This window comes from Salvia splendens, chromosome 12, assembly GCF_004379255.2.
Source record: "Salvia splendens isolate huo1 chromosome 12, SspV2, whole genome shotgun sequence".
Lineage (NCBI taxonomy): Eukaryota > Viridiplantae > Streptophyta > Magnoliopsida > Lamiales > Lamiaceae > Salvia > Salvia splendens.
Window position 1 is genome coordinate 25,953,846 of NC_056043.1, and position 16,370 is coordinate 25,970,215.

At 35.7% G+C, this 16,370-nt stretch overlaps 2 protein-coding genes and 1 pseudogene across 2 annotated transcripts; 1 reads left to right on the top strand and 2 right to left on the bottom strand.

Annotated features, from left to right (window-relative positions):
* Positions 1 to 3,915: 3,915 nt before the first annotated feature.
* LOC121756871 lies at positions 3,916 to 6,145 on the top strand. Its single transcript, XM_042152285.1, has 3 exons — positions 3,916 to 4,155; positions 5,063 to 5,371; positions 5,896 to 6,145. Exons 1-3 carry the CDS (start codon positions 4,025 to 4,027, stop codon positions 5,963 to 5,965), a joined length of 510 nt encoding a protein of 169 aa, XP_042008219.1. The 5' UTR covers positions 3,916 to 4,024; the 3' UTR covers positions 5,966 to 6,145.
* Positions 6,146 to 6,396: 251 nt separating this feature from the next.
* On the bottom strand, positions 6,397 to 8,972 carry LOC121756870 (pheophytinase, chloroplastic-like). Its single transcript, XM_042152284.1, has 6 exons — positions 8,840 to 8,972; positions 7,775 to 8,464; positions 7,407 to 7,633; positions 7,101 to 7,292; positions 6,860 to 7,016; positions 6,397 to 6,757 (listed from the first exon to the last, which is right to left on the bottom strand). Exons 2-6 carry the CDS (start codon positions 8,447 to 8,449, stop codon positions 6,512 to 6,514), a joined length of 1,497 nt encoding a protein of 498 aa, XP_042008218.1. The 5' UTR covers positions 8,450 to 8,464; positions 8,840 to 8,972; the 3' UTR covers positions 6,397 to 6,511.
* A 2,615-nt stretch (positions 8,973 to 11,587) lies between these two features.
* Positions 11,588 to 12,157, bottom strand: LOC121757786 (annotated as a pseudogene).
* Between the last annotated feature and the right edge of the window lie 4,213 nt (positions 12,158 to 16,370).

Genomic DNA, 16,370 nt, shown 5'->3' on the forward strand with positions numbered 1-16,370 from the left:
ATAATGAAAGTGTACAACTCGAAAATACAGATACACACATGTAAAACAAAAAAAACCTTCAATTTCCACTGTCCCATGTCATGGAGGCAGCAATACAGAAGACAGTTTATGACCATTATTCCAAACATGATTTTAATTAAAAATCTGATAAACCATATAGAAAACTTAAAAGGTTGAATATTTTACCTGTCTTAGCAAGAGTCCAGTTGTTGTCATCACCAAGTGTCCAAAAGAAATAGCCTCCAAGCCCCTGAGCCTTAGCAAACTTGACCTTAGCCGCTATCGAAGTAGCATCATCATATCCAACCCAATTCGTTCCAGCATACGAATACATAGACACAGTTGCGTATCGAAAACCACCGTCGCATTATTCCCAGCGTTGAACTCCACAACAGCCGAATAAACCAGCACCCCGCCGCCCTAGCCCGCTCCGACGGCCCGGCGCCCCGATCCCGTGCTGATTCGGATCCTTGAGCATCCACGTCCGCCCATACGTCGGCATCCCCATCACTATTTGCTTCGTCGTATTTGAGGCAATTGAACTAGTCGTCAATTAAGGGGCAGGAGGAGAAGTCGTAGAGCGGGTAGGAGGTGTCGTACACCCATTTACAGCGGAAAATGTTGCAATTGGCGACGCAAGCGAGGGTGCGGCGGGTGGTGTTGAGCTCGGCGGCGGAGGCTGGGGAGAGGAGGAAGAGAGGGGAGAGGAAAAGGAGTGTGAATAGAAGCCCCATTTTTTCTGAAATTGGAGTTGAAAATTTGAAGGAGACGGTTGGAGTTGAATATAGTTTCAGAAAATGCCCTTGTTAATTACTTTTTATTTAAAACATGTAAAAATAGCTAAGCCATAGGATTAATTTGGAGTATTAAGATGTGTGACTGAAATTTGTTCTCTAGTTATACACTTAATATTAGTTATACTTTGATCATCTCCCTATTAATACCTTCAAAATAAAATATTTTCTATTTTAGTTTGTTTTTCGAAATATTTACCTTGTTGGAATAGTACTACTAATAAGGATATTTTTTTAACTCTTATTATATTAATTTATTTATTAAAATTAGACATAACTCACTGCCCCAACATCTACTATAATAAATTACTCTCTCTCTCTAAATATGAGTTTTTTACTCCCATAGTTATTTAATTTATATCTGATTTTAGTTAAGTTGTATAGTATATTTTTTACAGTCATATTAAAAAAAATTATCACTTATTTTACTCATATTTCAATTATTTATTTTATTCTTTCTTTACTAATCTATTTTATTTTTTTATTTTATTATATCTTCACTTTATTCATTAAATGCTTATTTTCTAATATATGTATCTAAAATAAATAGCATCAAATATGATCTTAGTATTTATTAAAGGAGTATACAAATTAGGGATTTATCGAACGCCAGATGATCCTAAGTTTAAAAATATCCACACAAAGATCTAACTACATATGAGTATAATCATATTTCATATACTTTTTCACTATTTCATGTATATTAGCGGCTATGGATTTGACATGCTTATTTTAGTGTAGTTGGGTCAAACAATGACCTCAACGTCCTGTAATCCTAGCCCCTCTTCAACAAGCAATATAAAGGTTTAGGCCCCACCATCGACTTAACTGACAACGACTACCAGTATTATATGGGGTACCACTTGGCTGATGGCATACAGTGACGGATCCAGGATTTTTATTTCGGGGGTACGACTTTTATATTGATTTAGATTATTAAAATTCGATCGATCATTTTTCTTTTGTTATATTAGTTGTGACTCGTGAATATCTTATATCAATATTAATTGTGAATGAATTATATATGTATACATAAAAATATAATGACTACAAAATAGATAGAAACATATAGCTATGAAATAGAGAGAAGAAAAAACAAAATGGAACAATAATTATAAATAGCAAAACATAAAAATAATATTAATTGTGAATGAATTATATATGCATACATACAAATATAATGACTACAAAATAGATAGAAACATATAGCTATGAAATAGAGAGAAGAAAAAACAAAATGGAGCAGTAATTATAAATAGCAAAGCATAAAAACAAAAGGAACAAAAACATAAAAACAATATTAATTGTGAATAGAGAGAAGAAAAAACAAAATGGAGCAATAATTATAAATAGCAAAACATAAAAATAATATTAATTGTGAATGAATTATATATGCATACATAAAAATATAATGACTACAAAATAGATAGAAACATATAGCTATGAAATAGAGAGAAGAAAAAACAAAATGGAGCAATAATTATAAATAGCAAAACATAAAAATAATATTAATTGTGAATGAATTATCTATGCATACATAAAAAATATAATGACTACAAAATAGATAGAAACATATAGCTATGAAATAGAGAGAAGAAAAAACAAAATGGAGCAGTAATTATAAATAGCAAAGTATAAAATAAAAGGAACAAAAGCATAAAAACAATATTAATTGTGAATGAATTATATATGCATACATAAAAATATAATGACTACAAAATAGATAGAAACATATAGCTATAAAATAGAGAGAAGAAAAAACAAAATGGAGTAATAATTATAAATAGCAAAGCATAAAAACAAAAGGAACAAAAAATCAAAAACAGACGACACCGCTGGGATTCAAACTCGGGGTTCTTTTATTGAATTAAGGAGTATTCTACCACTGGGCTAAATTATGTATACAGTCAAGGTATAAGAAATAATATTAAAGAAGTCAAGATTTGGGGGTACAGTGGTACCCCCTTGTTCTACATTGGATCCGCCAGTGATGGCATATATCCGAGGTGGCCCGTATTTGTGAAGACGATCACTTGCCCAACAAAGTCCAAGATAACTTTCTTTGCACAGCGGCAAGAGGCTGCGGAAAAAGGGTGTGAAGCATGCATTTGATGTACTCCAAGCTCATTGGGCAACAGAGAGTGTATCGGTGATATCATGTATGTCTGCATCATTTTGTATAACATGATAGTCGATGATGAAGGTGGGGGAGTCACCAATTGGGGCGATGAAGAGATTGATGGACCAAGCCAAGGTGTGGCCCGCGAGCCCGTACGTCAAGGTGTACCGCACGACAACGCTGAGATGCTTCATGCATTTGTTACTATCACGCGGAAGAAGCCCATTATCGACTCCAACACGATATGATTGAAGATATTTGGGCACATAGCCATTGATGCATATCTGTATTTTTTAAAAGTTTCTTCTCTCGTATTTTTTTTTCCAATATTGTAATATTATATTATTTTGATATTTCAATTTATTTTATTTGATAACATAATAAACAAAAATTACAAAAAAATAAATAAAATAGTGGGGGGACGTGGGAAATGGAGATGGGCTGATGGATAGGCCGCCACTATTGCAGGAATTTGGGCTAGATAATAAAATGTTCATATGACAAGATGAAAATAGAGATTGACTAATAGATAGACTGCCACTACTAAGAGTATTCATAAAGTGGACCACCCATCTCTAATTTCCTCCTGCCAGCAGCCCATCTCTCAGCCTATCCTATCTCTATAATTGATTTTAATTATTGATCAAATATAAAATAACCAAAACAAAATAAATTAGAGTAAAAAACATAGAAAAATATTTATAAAATGCTTAAAAAATGAAAATGGAGATCAGCGCGTGGAATAGGCACCCATCTGGCTCGGCTGCCGCCGTTCGCCGTCCTTCGACAGTCACCTGTTGTAGGCGCTATCGGTGCCCCTAGTACAAATGCTGTATGAAAGTGCACCCCTTCTTCCATTTTTTATTACTATAAAAAACATACAACGAGGACAATTTCCAATTTAAAATAATTTAAGGCAATTCAATTGAATAATACAGTACATTAATACTACTAGAACTAATATTTTGAAATGATGTATAAAAAGATAAAGTAGACAAATAAAAAAAATAAAATAGGTAGCGAGAGAGTGTTGAAAAGGGGAGGACATTCGTGCGAAGAAAGAAGCAGAGAATCAGAAGACAGAATCATAAATCGTAGAAATAGTTAAGGTATGTCTCTGGTGGATTACGCAGATTCTTCCGACGAAGACGAACCTCAAAACCCCGCTGCCGCCCAAGAAAAGATTGAACAACTTCAAGAAAACCCTGAAGAACGACCAGCCCCTGACCACCTCCAAAGCAGGTAATTGCCAAATCCATCATTTCGTTTTTTGCTCTTTTTTTGGCACTTTAAATTTTAAATTGAGTTTCATGTCAATTTGTATTAGATGGGTAAAGGGTTTTGCTCTTAAGGAAAGTATTGTTGGGAACGGTTTTAGAGTCTAAAACTGCAATCTTGATGTTTTCTTTTTGTTTATATCTGAAGCATAACGTTTCAACAATCCTCTCTTATTATCTTCTTTTTTGGGGATAGAAGGAATGCTTTGAAAGCTTAATCTATTAAGGCATTGTGTTTCGGTGGGGTGAGGATTTGATCTTTGGTATTACAACTCGTGGTTTGGCTGCATAATGTTTTGGTGGATTGAGTTCTTGTTGTAAAGCATCCCAAGTGTTGTTCTTTCAAATTAACAATTTGTACTTGTTTCTTTATCTTCTTAATCAACCTAGGGTAGTCTCTTTCATTGTGCCCAAATAAAATAATACGAAAAGAAATGAGCAAGGAGTGGTGCATTTCTTTGTTTTAGGTGTTTATCCCTTATTCCTTTTCGTTGTGACTGATATGGAACACTAGGGAGGCTGGGGTGATGGGTGGTCCTTGATTGGATATGAGAATTGCTCCTTGATGATTTAGTCTGATTGCAGGCTTGTTGATGGTCTATTGGTTTTGATGCTGGTGTATCTGTTTGCTATTACCACAAGTGGTAGCCTTGGGGAACTCTGAAAGAACTAACTGATATTTTTGAGCTAACATGCCATCATTTAGTTGTTTGTTCTGGGGCTCTTAGCTGGCCTTTCGGTCTTCCAGCTTCGTGTTCCCAATCCTATCATCTTGGCATGAAAATTATGGCAATAGATTCAACTTGCATCCAGATCTTCTCATTTGTGGTTTTCTAATGAACTCCTCGTACTTGTTTTATTTGTCATGCCAGGGTCTCGACTACTTTGAGTCCGCCTCCAAGTAAACAATCAGGAAAGGTTCCTGATCAATCACCAGTGCTTAAACTTCCCGATGCCGCGTTCCTCTTGGATTCACCTGTGGTGCCATCTCAATTGAATGCACCGGACCACTCATCCCGAGTTGCAGCTGCTATGGCAGAAAGTGCAGCAAGAAAGAGAGACTTAAATGTATCAGCTGGAAGCTATCCTCGTAATAAAGTTCCAAAAGGGATGCTACCTAACACAAAGAGTGTTCCCGAAACTGTAGGTGGTCACTTGCTCCCGCCTCAGCTGTCTGGAAGGTGTGTTTTTCTCACTATTTTTACTACCCAAATCATAATGGTAGTAGTTAATTATCGATTGATAGCACTGTCCTTTCATATGTTAAATTAAGCTAAGGTGTTCTGCTCGGAACTGCTAACTTGTAGTCCTAAATTGCTACTGACATCAGTCTAGTTAATCTAAATCTATGTGTCACTAATTTTTCTGGGCAAGGTTCTGTTCAATAATCCTTGTTTAGTTACTAGAATATATATGAGATAACTTGATTCTTGTTAGTACCAATTGCTTCCCTAGGTCCCAGTTGATTTTGGAATGCTAATGGAAAACTGCAACTGTGAAAATAATTGCAGGCAGTCAATAGTTGGTATTACTTTGGCATTTTAGAAATACGAATTTAGCTTACGTTATAGCTTTAATTATCAATAGTTTTCAGCCTTATCTAGTTGTTTTTCTTATTCATGAGCATAACTTAGTTTATGTGGTCTTGGTAGTCTTGGTTCAAGATGTCCTTAAATTAAGGTATTGCTGGTGTACCATTTTGCAGGAGCAATGTCGTCACAGAAGACATAAGCAAGCTCTTCGTGAGAAAGCATGCTGATTCACCAGCCGAGTAGACCAAAGAAGCTGATGATGAATTTGCATGTAGAAGTTGGCTTGACATATCTTTACATGTGTCTTGAGGTTCACGTTGTAGTTTAAAATCTTCAGATTTCGATTGTACGTGGGATGTTGGGAACTTGCAGCATCTTCTACCTTTTACTGTCCCTATCATATGCAGAAATCAGTTGGGATTATCACTATGTTTCTCCTAGAGCTGAATTGACAAATTTTTTGTTTGTGTATAATTTAACATTAATTTGCTGGCCTGACTAAAATACAATCTGAATGGAGCTATTTGAAACAAAGAATACGTGAATCTAGGAAATTAGGGCTAACAATTTTCGTTGCGACAAAGAAAGCACATGGACATGCATGCCATGAGATTAGTTTGTATCAGACAATAATTGTGTCATTTTTGTGTTTGTTTTGCCTCTGTACAAATCAGTTCGAATCTGCAAATTCTTTAACTATTAATACCATAAAGTATGTGTAAACTTACATCTAAGTTGGACTAAAGAAACAATTTTCTGTACAAATAAATTGATTATTGAATACAGACTTCACAACGAGGGCTGAGCAAGCAATCGTCGAAAAAGAGGTTTGAATTGAGAGTTTAGCCAACTCCACAAAGAGTAATTGGAGCCATGGAATTGCACCCTCACTAACTTGTTAGGCCCTCCCCTTGAAAACTCCAAATCCTTAGTGACTTCATAACTGAAGCTTTGAGAGTCGTTGAGCAGAGGCAGCTCGACTGAGCCGCCCGACTCCAGGCTTCTAATCCACCCACGCAGAAGAAAGTTGACAACCTTGCAATATCAAACAACAAAATGATTTTAAAACATGAGCTAATCTTGTTGTATTTCTGACTTGAGATTTGGAAGACATTGTTACGTTGTTGTTGTTAGTACCTCTGGAACTTCATCGTGAGGGCAGTGACCTGCCGGGCTTATCTCGTAGTAGGGAGCATCGGGAACTTGGTTTTTCACCTGCATACCGCAGATGGGCATCACCCAAGGATCATCCTTGCCATATGCAAGACAAATAGGTGTGTTGTTCATCTGGCACCTGCAATCAATCAAAACCTCCATTGATATGGTTGCACTATGTGAAAAAGAGAGAAGCTGTCACGGGTTCTTCTTCGTCACGTACCTAGATAAAGCTTCCTTGAAGGATAATTCCGCCTGAGGTGCAAACATGATGGAAGCAAAGGATGCAGCTGCTGCTGGATGTTGTGTTGTTTCAACAATGCGCGTGAACACGTCATCCACGTCTGTTGAATGGTCTGTGTATACTTGCTCTAATATTTTCGCTATGCTTGTTGGATCGCTGATCTTCTGCCACCTACAACACCAAACAGGACTTGAGACTCGAGCGATTATCTCAGAAGCACACTTGTTCTTATCGGACAGTTCTCTTTAAAATATCAAGATAAGAAAGAATTCTGGTATAGCTTACAAAATTTGGACTAGCTTCCTGACACCGGAAGGTAGAGGAAACGTTCCAGCCCACGGGAAGAGTTTCGACAATCTTGGAGATCTTAGAGGGTTAGGGAGAAATCCCCAGACGGGCGTTGCATTCAGCAAGGTCACGCCTTTCACTAGTTGTGGGTTGCACGCTGCAAAATAGAGTGCCATATATCCCCCAAGCGAGTTTCCAACAAGATAAACGGGTTCTTTAATCACCTGCAATATCGTAAGCAAGAAACACTTTTTCAACAATAATACTTTGATCATCTATAACTTCAACTCAAGTCACAGTTATTATCATATGATCTAAGAAAATAATAGTTGGAACAATGAGTGAGTCGTGTTACGGGTGTGTACCTCTTCTATGAATTTGTGTACTTGGTCCCTCCACAGATCAGCCGAATAAACCAATTCCTCCGCCCACGTCTCACTCTCATCTCCAAAGCCCCAAACATCATTTTGGCCCGGTAACACATACTGGTTCCCATCTTTGGACTGCAAAGTTGGATCTTCATTAGGAAGCGACATCCCTTGACCCAAGAAATCCAACGCCCACACCCTATAATCCCGACCAAGATCATTCAGCTGCTTCTTGTAATGAAATGAGCCTACACCAAACCCGGGCAGGAAAAGAACAGGTGGGGACTTGACATTCTCTGAACCTGATGTTTCATAATGTACATTGAAATTAGGCTTCCATTCCCAGAAACAGCTGTTTATGGTAGCAACATTGTCTCCATCCGGAAAACCAGGAATCGAGACTTTAGGTATAGCCTCACGAGTGCCACTTAAACCATTTAGGCCATCAAGCACAAAAGGATCATAGGTTTCACTCAAAACACCTGTGGTGACATCATCGTATCTTTTAGCGGAGCAGACTGCTGCAGAAGCTCTTTGCTTCCTTAACCTTGAGGTGTGTAGGTGAGAATATCTTGAAGATGTAAAACCTGATCCAACTAAAACAGGAGGAAGACTCCCTTTCGAATCCACAACGCAACACGAAAGCGCAGTATGGCAGGATATGATTTCCATTCCAATGGTGTCTCACTGAATAAACGAAAAAGCAGCAAAATAAGGAAATATTCAAAGGCATCATTCTCTCTCCCCCCAAATTCTAGGGTTCAAAAGTTAAGTAATGCCAAATTGATTTTCAGTTTAGATGTAAAGTGACTGTAAAAATTACACTAATTTCCCACAAACAATATTGCAGGTGGATTCTTGATCACCTCTACAACACTTAAAAGAGTCAATTCTGGCAGCCAATTTCATATGTATAATACCAAGATCTCAATTGCATAGGATGAAACAGAGAGCAAAACATAAAAGTAGTGATCGAGAAACAAAATAAGATTCCCAAAATTGGAACTTGAACAACTTCAAAGCGACTTCTAACAAACGGAATAAATCTTTATCAGTGAATACCTTTGGAGCTGGGACAGATCTTGCAGGAGAGAAATAACATAAAATGATCAGTTATAAATAACTGAGACACTTGTCTAATTTGGCAAGAGACGAAGAGTGCACGTAATGACTGAAATATGTGAACATGATTAAGCCAAACAACACTTTATTAACGAAGAAGATACTCGAAGAATCACTAAATATTGGTTTAATATATATTAAAAATTTTATTGACATTTTTAAGTTTACAAATTTTATACAATTAAAGTAAAATTTATTCATTTTCTATATAACTTCAAAATAATTAATAAAAATAGTAACTTGAGCTTTGATTTTATGAAATTTGTATATGAGAAATGTTAATAACAATTTTTAAATGTAATATAATAAACTAAATATATAAAACAAATTAGATAATGTTAAATGTGCAGTATTAAACAAGATAGATACTCACAGTATATTATTTAGCTACTTTAACTAAGGGAAATGCTATCATATTTACCTTATATGGGCATAACTCTAGTTTAATGCACTTTTATTGTTATTTTTTTATGTAGAATTTGGTTTTAAAGCATTAGAAATTGTTATTAATATTTTTAATGTTATAATTTCCATAAAAATAAAAGCTGAATTTGTATCTATCACTTGAATAACATAATAAGTCAAATTTATTAGTCGAAACAATTTAATTTAGATATGCAAAGTCAAATTATTTCATTGCTGGACATGTGAACCCTAGAAAACAAGACTGAACTTTATAAATACCAATTTTTATATAATCTTTAAACTAAAGGTGAGAATGGAAAATAGAGACATATAGATACAAAATTGATTTAAAAAACGTGGAAGGAAAAGATGCTATGAAAATATCCAAGGTTGCAATTGAGAACTATTGGAATTATTGGTTGTGTTTCCATTGTCAAACCAACTCACCTAACATTTAGCGAATCTTTAAAAAATCGGACCATTAAGCTTCCTACTAAACATTTTTTTAATAATTTGATTGAAATATTTAGGTCTTACTATCGTCAAGATCAATTATTATAAACAGATTGATTTACGAAGTAAAGATGAAAATGCTATACAATGTAAAAGAAAAAGATGAAAAATTGTTTTATACATATATGATTTTAATTAGGTTATTGTACTGGTATGATTTTACTACGATACACGAAGTACTACTCAATATATATTTATCTATTCAATTCTAAGTAACTAGACTTAATAAAACCTCTATCAATATATTTTTCGATGCCCGTCCTTATATTTATACATTATATATATATATATATATATATATATATAGGGAGATGATCAAAATAAGTATGTGTTTAAATCCAGAAATGCAGACCAAATCTTGGCCCTAGGATTAGATGATCTAATGGTCAATAATTAACAAAAACACGGAAGGTCATAATTAAGCAATTTTAGGTCATATTATAATATTTGAGTTTAATGTCATGCTAAGATCGTTTTAGGTCATGCTTTGTTAGTATGACCTAAAAATTACCTAATTATGACCTAAAAGTGACCTAATTATGATATTGTTCTGCGTTTCTGTATTTAAATCTAGTTTTGCATAGATCAAAACCCATATATATATATATATATATATATATATATATATATATATAGGGTAGTGATCAAGATATAACTAATCTTAAGTGTATAACTAGAGAACAAATCTCAGCCACACATCTTAATGGAACAAATATTTTTTATATTAATTATATAAAATAGACTAAGGGTATTTTTGTAAATTACATTATGAAATTACAATATGAAATTACGCTGCCGTCGTTGATCGTGATGAGCTCCTTGATCTCCTCGATGCTGCTGTAGTAATCCTGCGGATTATCGTTGAAGCAGGCGTAATTCGAAGAGGAAGTGGAGGTGCCGGCGTCGTTGAAGAAGAGGTTTTGGTGGTGATCGTCAATTCCTTGGAAGGAGAAGCTCTGGTGGCTGATATGGCTGCCATCGGAGGAGCTGCAGCTGCCTTGATCAAGCGCCAGCACATTATTGAGGTTGGTGTAGGCATCACACAGTGGGGGTGTTTGTGCATGGATTCTCCGATATCTTAATACAGTAATTAGGTGATCACTTTCTAGTGTTGGAGCTGCTATAGTCATATCATATCGCTTTTCGTTTGATCTTGAAAGACGAAGTTTATTTCATTTTCGATCTTCTATTTCTTCTCACAATGTGAAAAAAGTACTCTCTTTTCCATTACAACTTTAGAATTACAGAAATATTGTTTAAATTCGTCGAGAATTCAATTAAATTTTACTTTTGTCATTGTAAATCGAAAACAACATGGATTAAAAATTACTTCACTCTTGTTCACAAAACACATCACTCTTATTCTGATTTTACTTCACTCTTGTTCACAAAACACATCACTCTTATTCTGATTTTACTTCACTCTTGTTCACAAAACACTTCACTCTTGTTCAGAAAACACTTCACTCTTGTTCACAAAACACATCACTCTTATTCTGATTTTACTTCACTCTTGTTCACAAAACACATCACTCTTATTCTGATTTTACTTCACTCTTGTTCACAAAACACATCACTCTTATTCTGATTTTACTTCACTCTTGTTCACAAAACACTTCACTCTTGTTCAGAAAACACTTCACTCTTGTTCACAAAACACATCACTCTTATTCTGATTTTACTTCACTCTTGTTCACAAAACACATCACTCTTACTCTGATTTTACTTCACTCTTGTTCACAAAAGACATCACTCTTATTTTGATTTTACTGTTCACAAAAGAGTGAAGTAAAATCACATCCACAAGTAACCTTCCTTATTCATTCTGCAAATTACTTGCTTTTTACAGAGAGGAGGAGCAACCAAAGATTTGAGCCTCAAAACATTATACAAGCAATATAAGCACTGCCAAACTTCACATTTTATCAATTCATCAACACAACTTAGCCACGTATGAGATATTCCCCTTCTTTCTGAAGCATTTACAGTACAGTACAACATCCTCGGTGGCCTTCTTCCTGATGGCGGCGGCGGAGAGGTCCTGGTGGCAGTACTCGGGGACGCAGTCGGGGACGTTGAGGCGGGCGGTGGGGCCGCGGAGGAGGAGATGGCGGTGTCGTATGCGCGGGCGGTGGCGACGTGGGAGGAGTAGGAGCCCAGCCAGATTCTGGAGCGCTTGTTGGGCTCCCTGATCTCCGCCACCCATTTCCCCCACTTGCGCATCTGAATCCCGCGGTATGGCTTCTTCTCCGCCGCCTGCTTCCGCTTGCTCAGATTCTCGGAGCTCAACGAAGAATTCGTTCTCAAACGAATTGAATTTGTGAATTTGCCAATGACATTATTTTAGCTGCAATGACAATTATACCCCCGCCTTGTTATTGTGGAGTAAATTTGTGATTGAGGGAATTAATTTCTCCTTAAATTAGAAAATTACATGTAATAATACTAGCCCTTGATTTTCTTGATCTTGTGGCTATGATTTGTTCTCTAGTTATATGGTTAAGAGGTGTTTGCCATAGATCATGACCCTATATATATATATATATATATATATAGGGTTTTGATCTATGCAAAACTGGATTTAAATACAGAAACGCAGAACAATATCATAATTAGGGCACTTTTAGGTCATAATTAGGTAATTTGTAGGTCATGCTAACAAAGCATGACCTAAAACGATCTTAGTATGACATTAAATCCAAATATTATAATATGACCTAAAATTGCTTAATTATGACCTTCCGTGTTTTTTGTTAATTATTGACCATTAGATCATCTAATCCTATGGCTGAGATTTGGTCTGCATTTCTGGATTTAAACACATACTTATTTTGATCATCTCCCTATATATATATATATATATATATAAATTTAGTGAATTACATTATTATATTATATATATAATTAAATTGGGTCATCTTCTAATGCTTATAACTCTATAATCCAAAATTAAGACTAAATTTACACCTTGGATTTTGAAATAAGTGGATGAGATTAAAGCTCACAAATTTCAATAAATAGCAGACAGAATATCAACAAAAGGGTAATATCGTCATTATATTATCTTTTGATAATTTTCGTGTGTGTTTTTGTATATCAACATAGTATATTACAAATATCAACAATATGACATGAGAATATCAACACAAGTACAAAAAAATATCAAAACAGTTTTATTGATATTTTACCTACACTATATTGAGATTTTGCATACACTATATTGAGATTTTTTTTGTATTTGTTGATAAAATCTGTTTATCAACATGTACGAAAATTGAAATATAATTTATCAAATTTCATCACCCGAACATCGTCGGAACATATGCAGTTGAGATCACGTTGAAATCCTTAAAAAATTATCTTTATTTTGATATATTTTTTGCCAAAAAATTATTTAAATCAAGAGAGTTACGTAAATCTAAAGTTTTGAGATGATTTTGATGAGAGAGAATTGACATTAATACCCTTTAAATTTATTTAATAATTTTTTTAATTTAAAATATAATCCATGTGGCATTATTTCAACCACTAGATCTCCTAATCTAATGACTAAGATTTGGTCTTAATTTGTGATTGCTTATGTGACGCCCCAGAATTTCGTTCCCTTCTTTCGAGATAAATCAAATTTATTAGCTTAATTAATTCTCATTTAGAAGGCGTAGAATTTTCGTTGTAATTTCCGACGTTTGAATAAATTGAGTATTGTTGTTGAGAGAAACAAAAGGCAAGGAAATTTATTCAAGAATAAAAGTAAAGGATATGCTTTTATTAGATGAGTACTTTAAAGAATAAAAATACATGAATGATGGGAATACAAGTAGTACATGCCTCGATTCCTACACCCACACAATGAGAACAAAATAACAACTAATCATACTCTAAGCTTTGAAAGGAGCCAACATCAAACTAGTGGCTAAATTAGGACATGGCCAAGAGCTATTCCATGTCTAATGCTTAACCCATTTGCTAAACTTAGCAATGAAACAAAGTAAGTGATGTAGTAAGATTCCCTCTTCTCTTCCTCCACATCTTCTCGATTTCCACCTACAAGGTAACACCAAAAAGCTTATCAAACTTTTGGCACAAAAGAAAGGGAAAAGAAGACACAAGCTCAATTAATGAAGTAGAAGTAATAGGAAAGATAGAACAGCCAAGAGGCTGCAGTGTTGGCTGTGAGATCACCCACAAATTGTCCCTTCTTAACTTGCATCAATCGGGAATCAAACCAAGCTGCCACAAAGTAAGGGAACTCAACCACAAGCCAAGAAGAATGGAAGAATGGAGTCCCCTTTATCGAGGCTCAAGGAACAGCCAAGGGAGGATTCCATGGTGGACCTGCGGATACGACTTGCGGTTTTCTTTGATTCAAGTTATATGGAAGAGATAACTGAACCGGATGGATCAGCTAGCAAATGTCGTTGCTACTTGATCAAGTTGCTCTCGCTCTCGCACGCCACCAATGTAATTTATAAACTCCCAATTTTGCATTACTTTAACAGTAAAGCGGCAAGTTCGGGGTCGATCCCACAGAGAAGCTCGTGTATCAAGTGTGTGAGTAGTGAACAGGGGGTTGACTGCTGCCACGCTTTAACTTTTGGGAGTTTAACTACTGATTTTACCTTAGACAGAAAAATAACTAACTACTTGCTCAAGGAAATTTTAACTACTGGGTCAATTGAATTTCAGACTGGAATGAAAATTAACTACTTGGAACAGTAAACATGATGACGAAAACATAACACCTTTGATTTTATACTCAGAATCCAAACGAGTACAGATGACATTCGAAGTACAGAAAAATTGAAACTTTAACTACAAAGCAACCTGAAATTAAACTAAGCTAACACTTCGGAAAATACGAAAGCAAGTAAACCGAGAAGATCCTCGGCAGGAAACTTGAGACAACGCTGACAGATATAGAGTATTCTGTAGCGCTCCCTTCGGTCGCCCTTTTCTCTAACTAAGCATTACTTTATCTAAACTATCTAGAGGACTGGACTAAACTAGAGAACTAACTAAACTAAAGACGGAAAGTAAAAGATCAGATTTTCTTTCATGGTGGCACATCCTCTATTTATAAGCTCGGCAACGACCTCCATCTGGATAACGATCTTGGCAGGGAATATTCGCTCACGCTGAGAGTGAGCGACTCATCGATTGCTACGTGCTTTCCTTCTAGAATGACGACGCTTTTCAGTAACAGATTCATGACTCAGCTCCTTCCTTGCGTCTCATATATCATCACGTGTCCCTTTCTAGAACGTTGTCCTTGATAACAGAATGATGCGCACCATCCAGCGTCCTTCTTCTGGAAGCCAGTGGTCCCCTCCTTGACTGCTTGATTACCCCCTTGATCAACTCCCCCGCTTTCTGGCCTTTTTCGCCTATTGTACTTGCTTGATCAGTTTGGCCTTGTTGCCTTGGTCAAGCGGCATTTCTGCACATTTAACACTTGCTTTGCGCGATAAAACCGATCAAGTAGTGTACATTTTACCTCTAAACCGATGCATGATATCGGCCTTATCAAACTGCTCATACTTAAAACATACTTGTCCCCAAGTATAAAGAAAAAGATAAGGCAAATTTCAGGCATGGTTTACTCATTTCAAGAAAGTAAACGAAGACGAAAAAGAAAACAAGACTCGAAATAAAAACACATATTCACATAGATGCATTAGATCGAATAAATTTTCAACAATCATACCCGAGGTCGAGGTCAATCCATTTGCCAGCAGCTTATACTTCTTCCTTTTCGCTTTTACTTGATCAAGGTGTCAGTTCGTCAAGATTGCTCAATTTTGAAACTACTGTTGGATTCACTCAGTCACTCATTTCTCACCAGAGATGTTAGGACTGTTCACTCGGTATTGCCACAAATTTAATACCTCGAATCGGATTGCACAAGATAATTCTTTAAGGTCTTCGTTTTGGGTGTAATGAGGCTTAAGGGTAGTGGTGTATGAAGGTGGGGTCCTAGGGGTTCTAAGTTTAAAAATATAAACTGTAAAAAGAAAAACACATGAGTCAAGAGACTAAAGATTTGAACTTTTTATTTTGCCACTAGATACCTTACTTGGTCAAGTGGCGACTTTTAGCCTTAAATTTTTGGCTTATTTTTTTAACTTTCTACTTACCGGGTCAGGTTACAACTTTTTTCTGCCCTCTTTTTCTCAACCCCTTTTTTTTTACTTGATTTCTGACTTGATCAACCTGATTGATTAACTCGCTCAACCCGACTACCCTTTTATTTTTACTCTCTATCGTACTACCCCTTAATTTGAAATGACTCATCTCTTGACCTCTTTTCCTCACGTGTTTGTAAAAGAAAAGGAAAAGTGTATGGATATGGGTTCTGGTTTCAAAAGAACGGGTCAAAGTGTATGGGCTTAACTTGGTTAACTAAGGGGTGCCTTGCTTGATCAGGCGGGTTCATGGAGTGAAAGAAGAGAAGGCTCAAATTGGTTAAGTCGTAATGCCTTTAGTCCTTACTACTTATGCAATTTTCATCTAAATATAAAAAATTCAGCCTCTCGTAATTTTTTTTTGTAAAAAT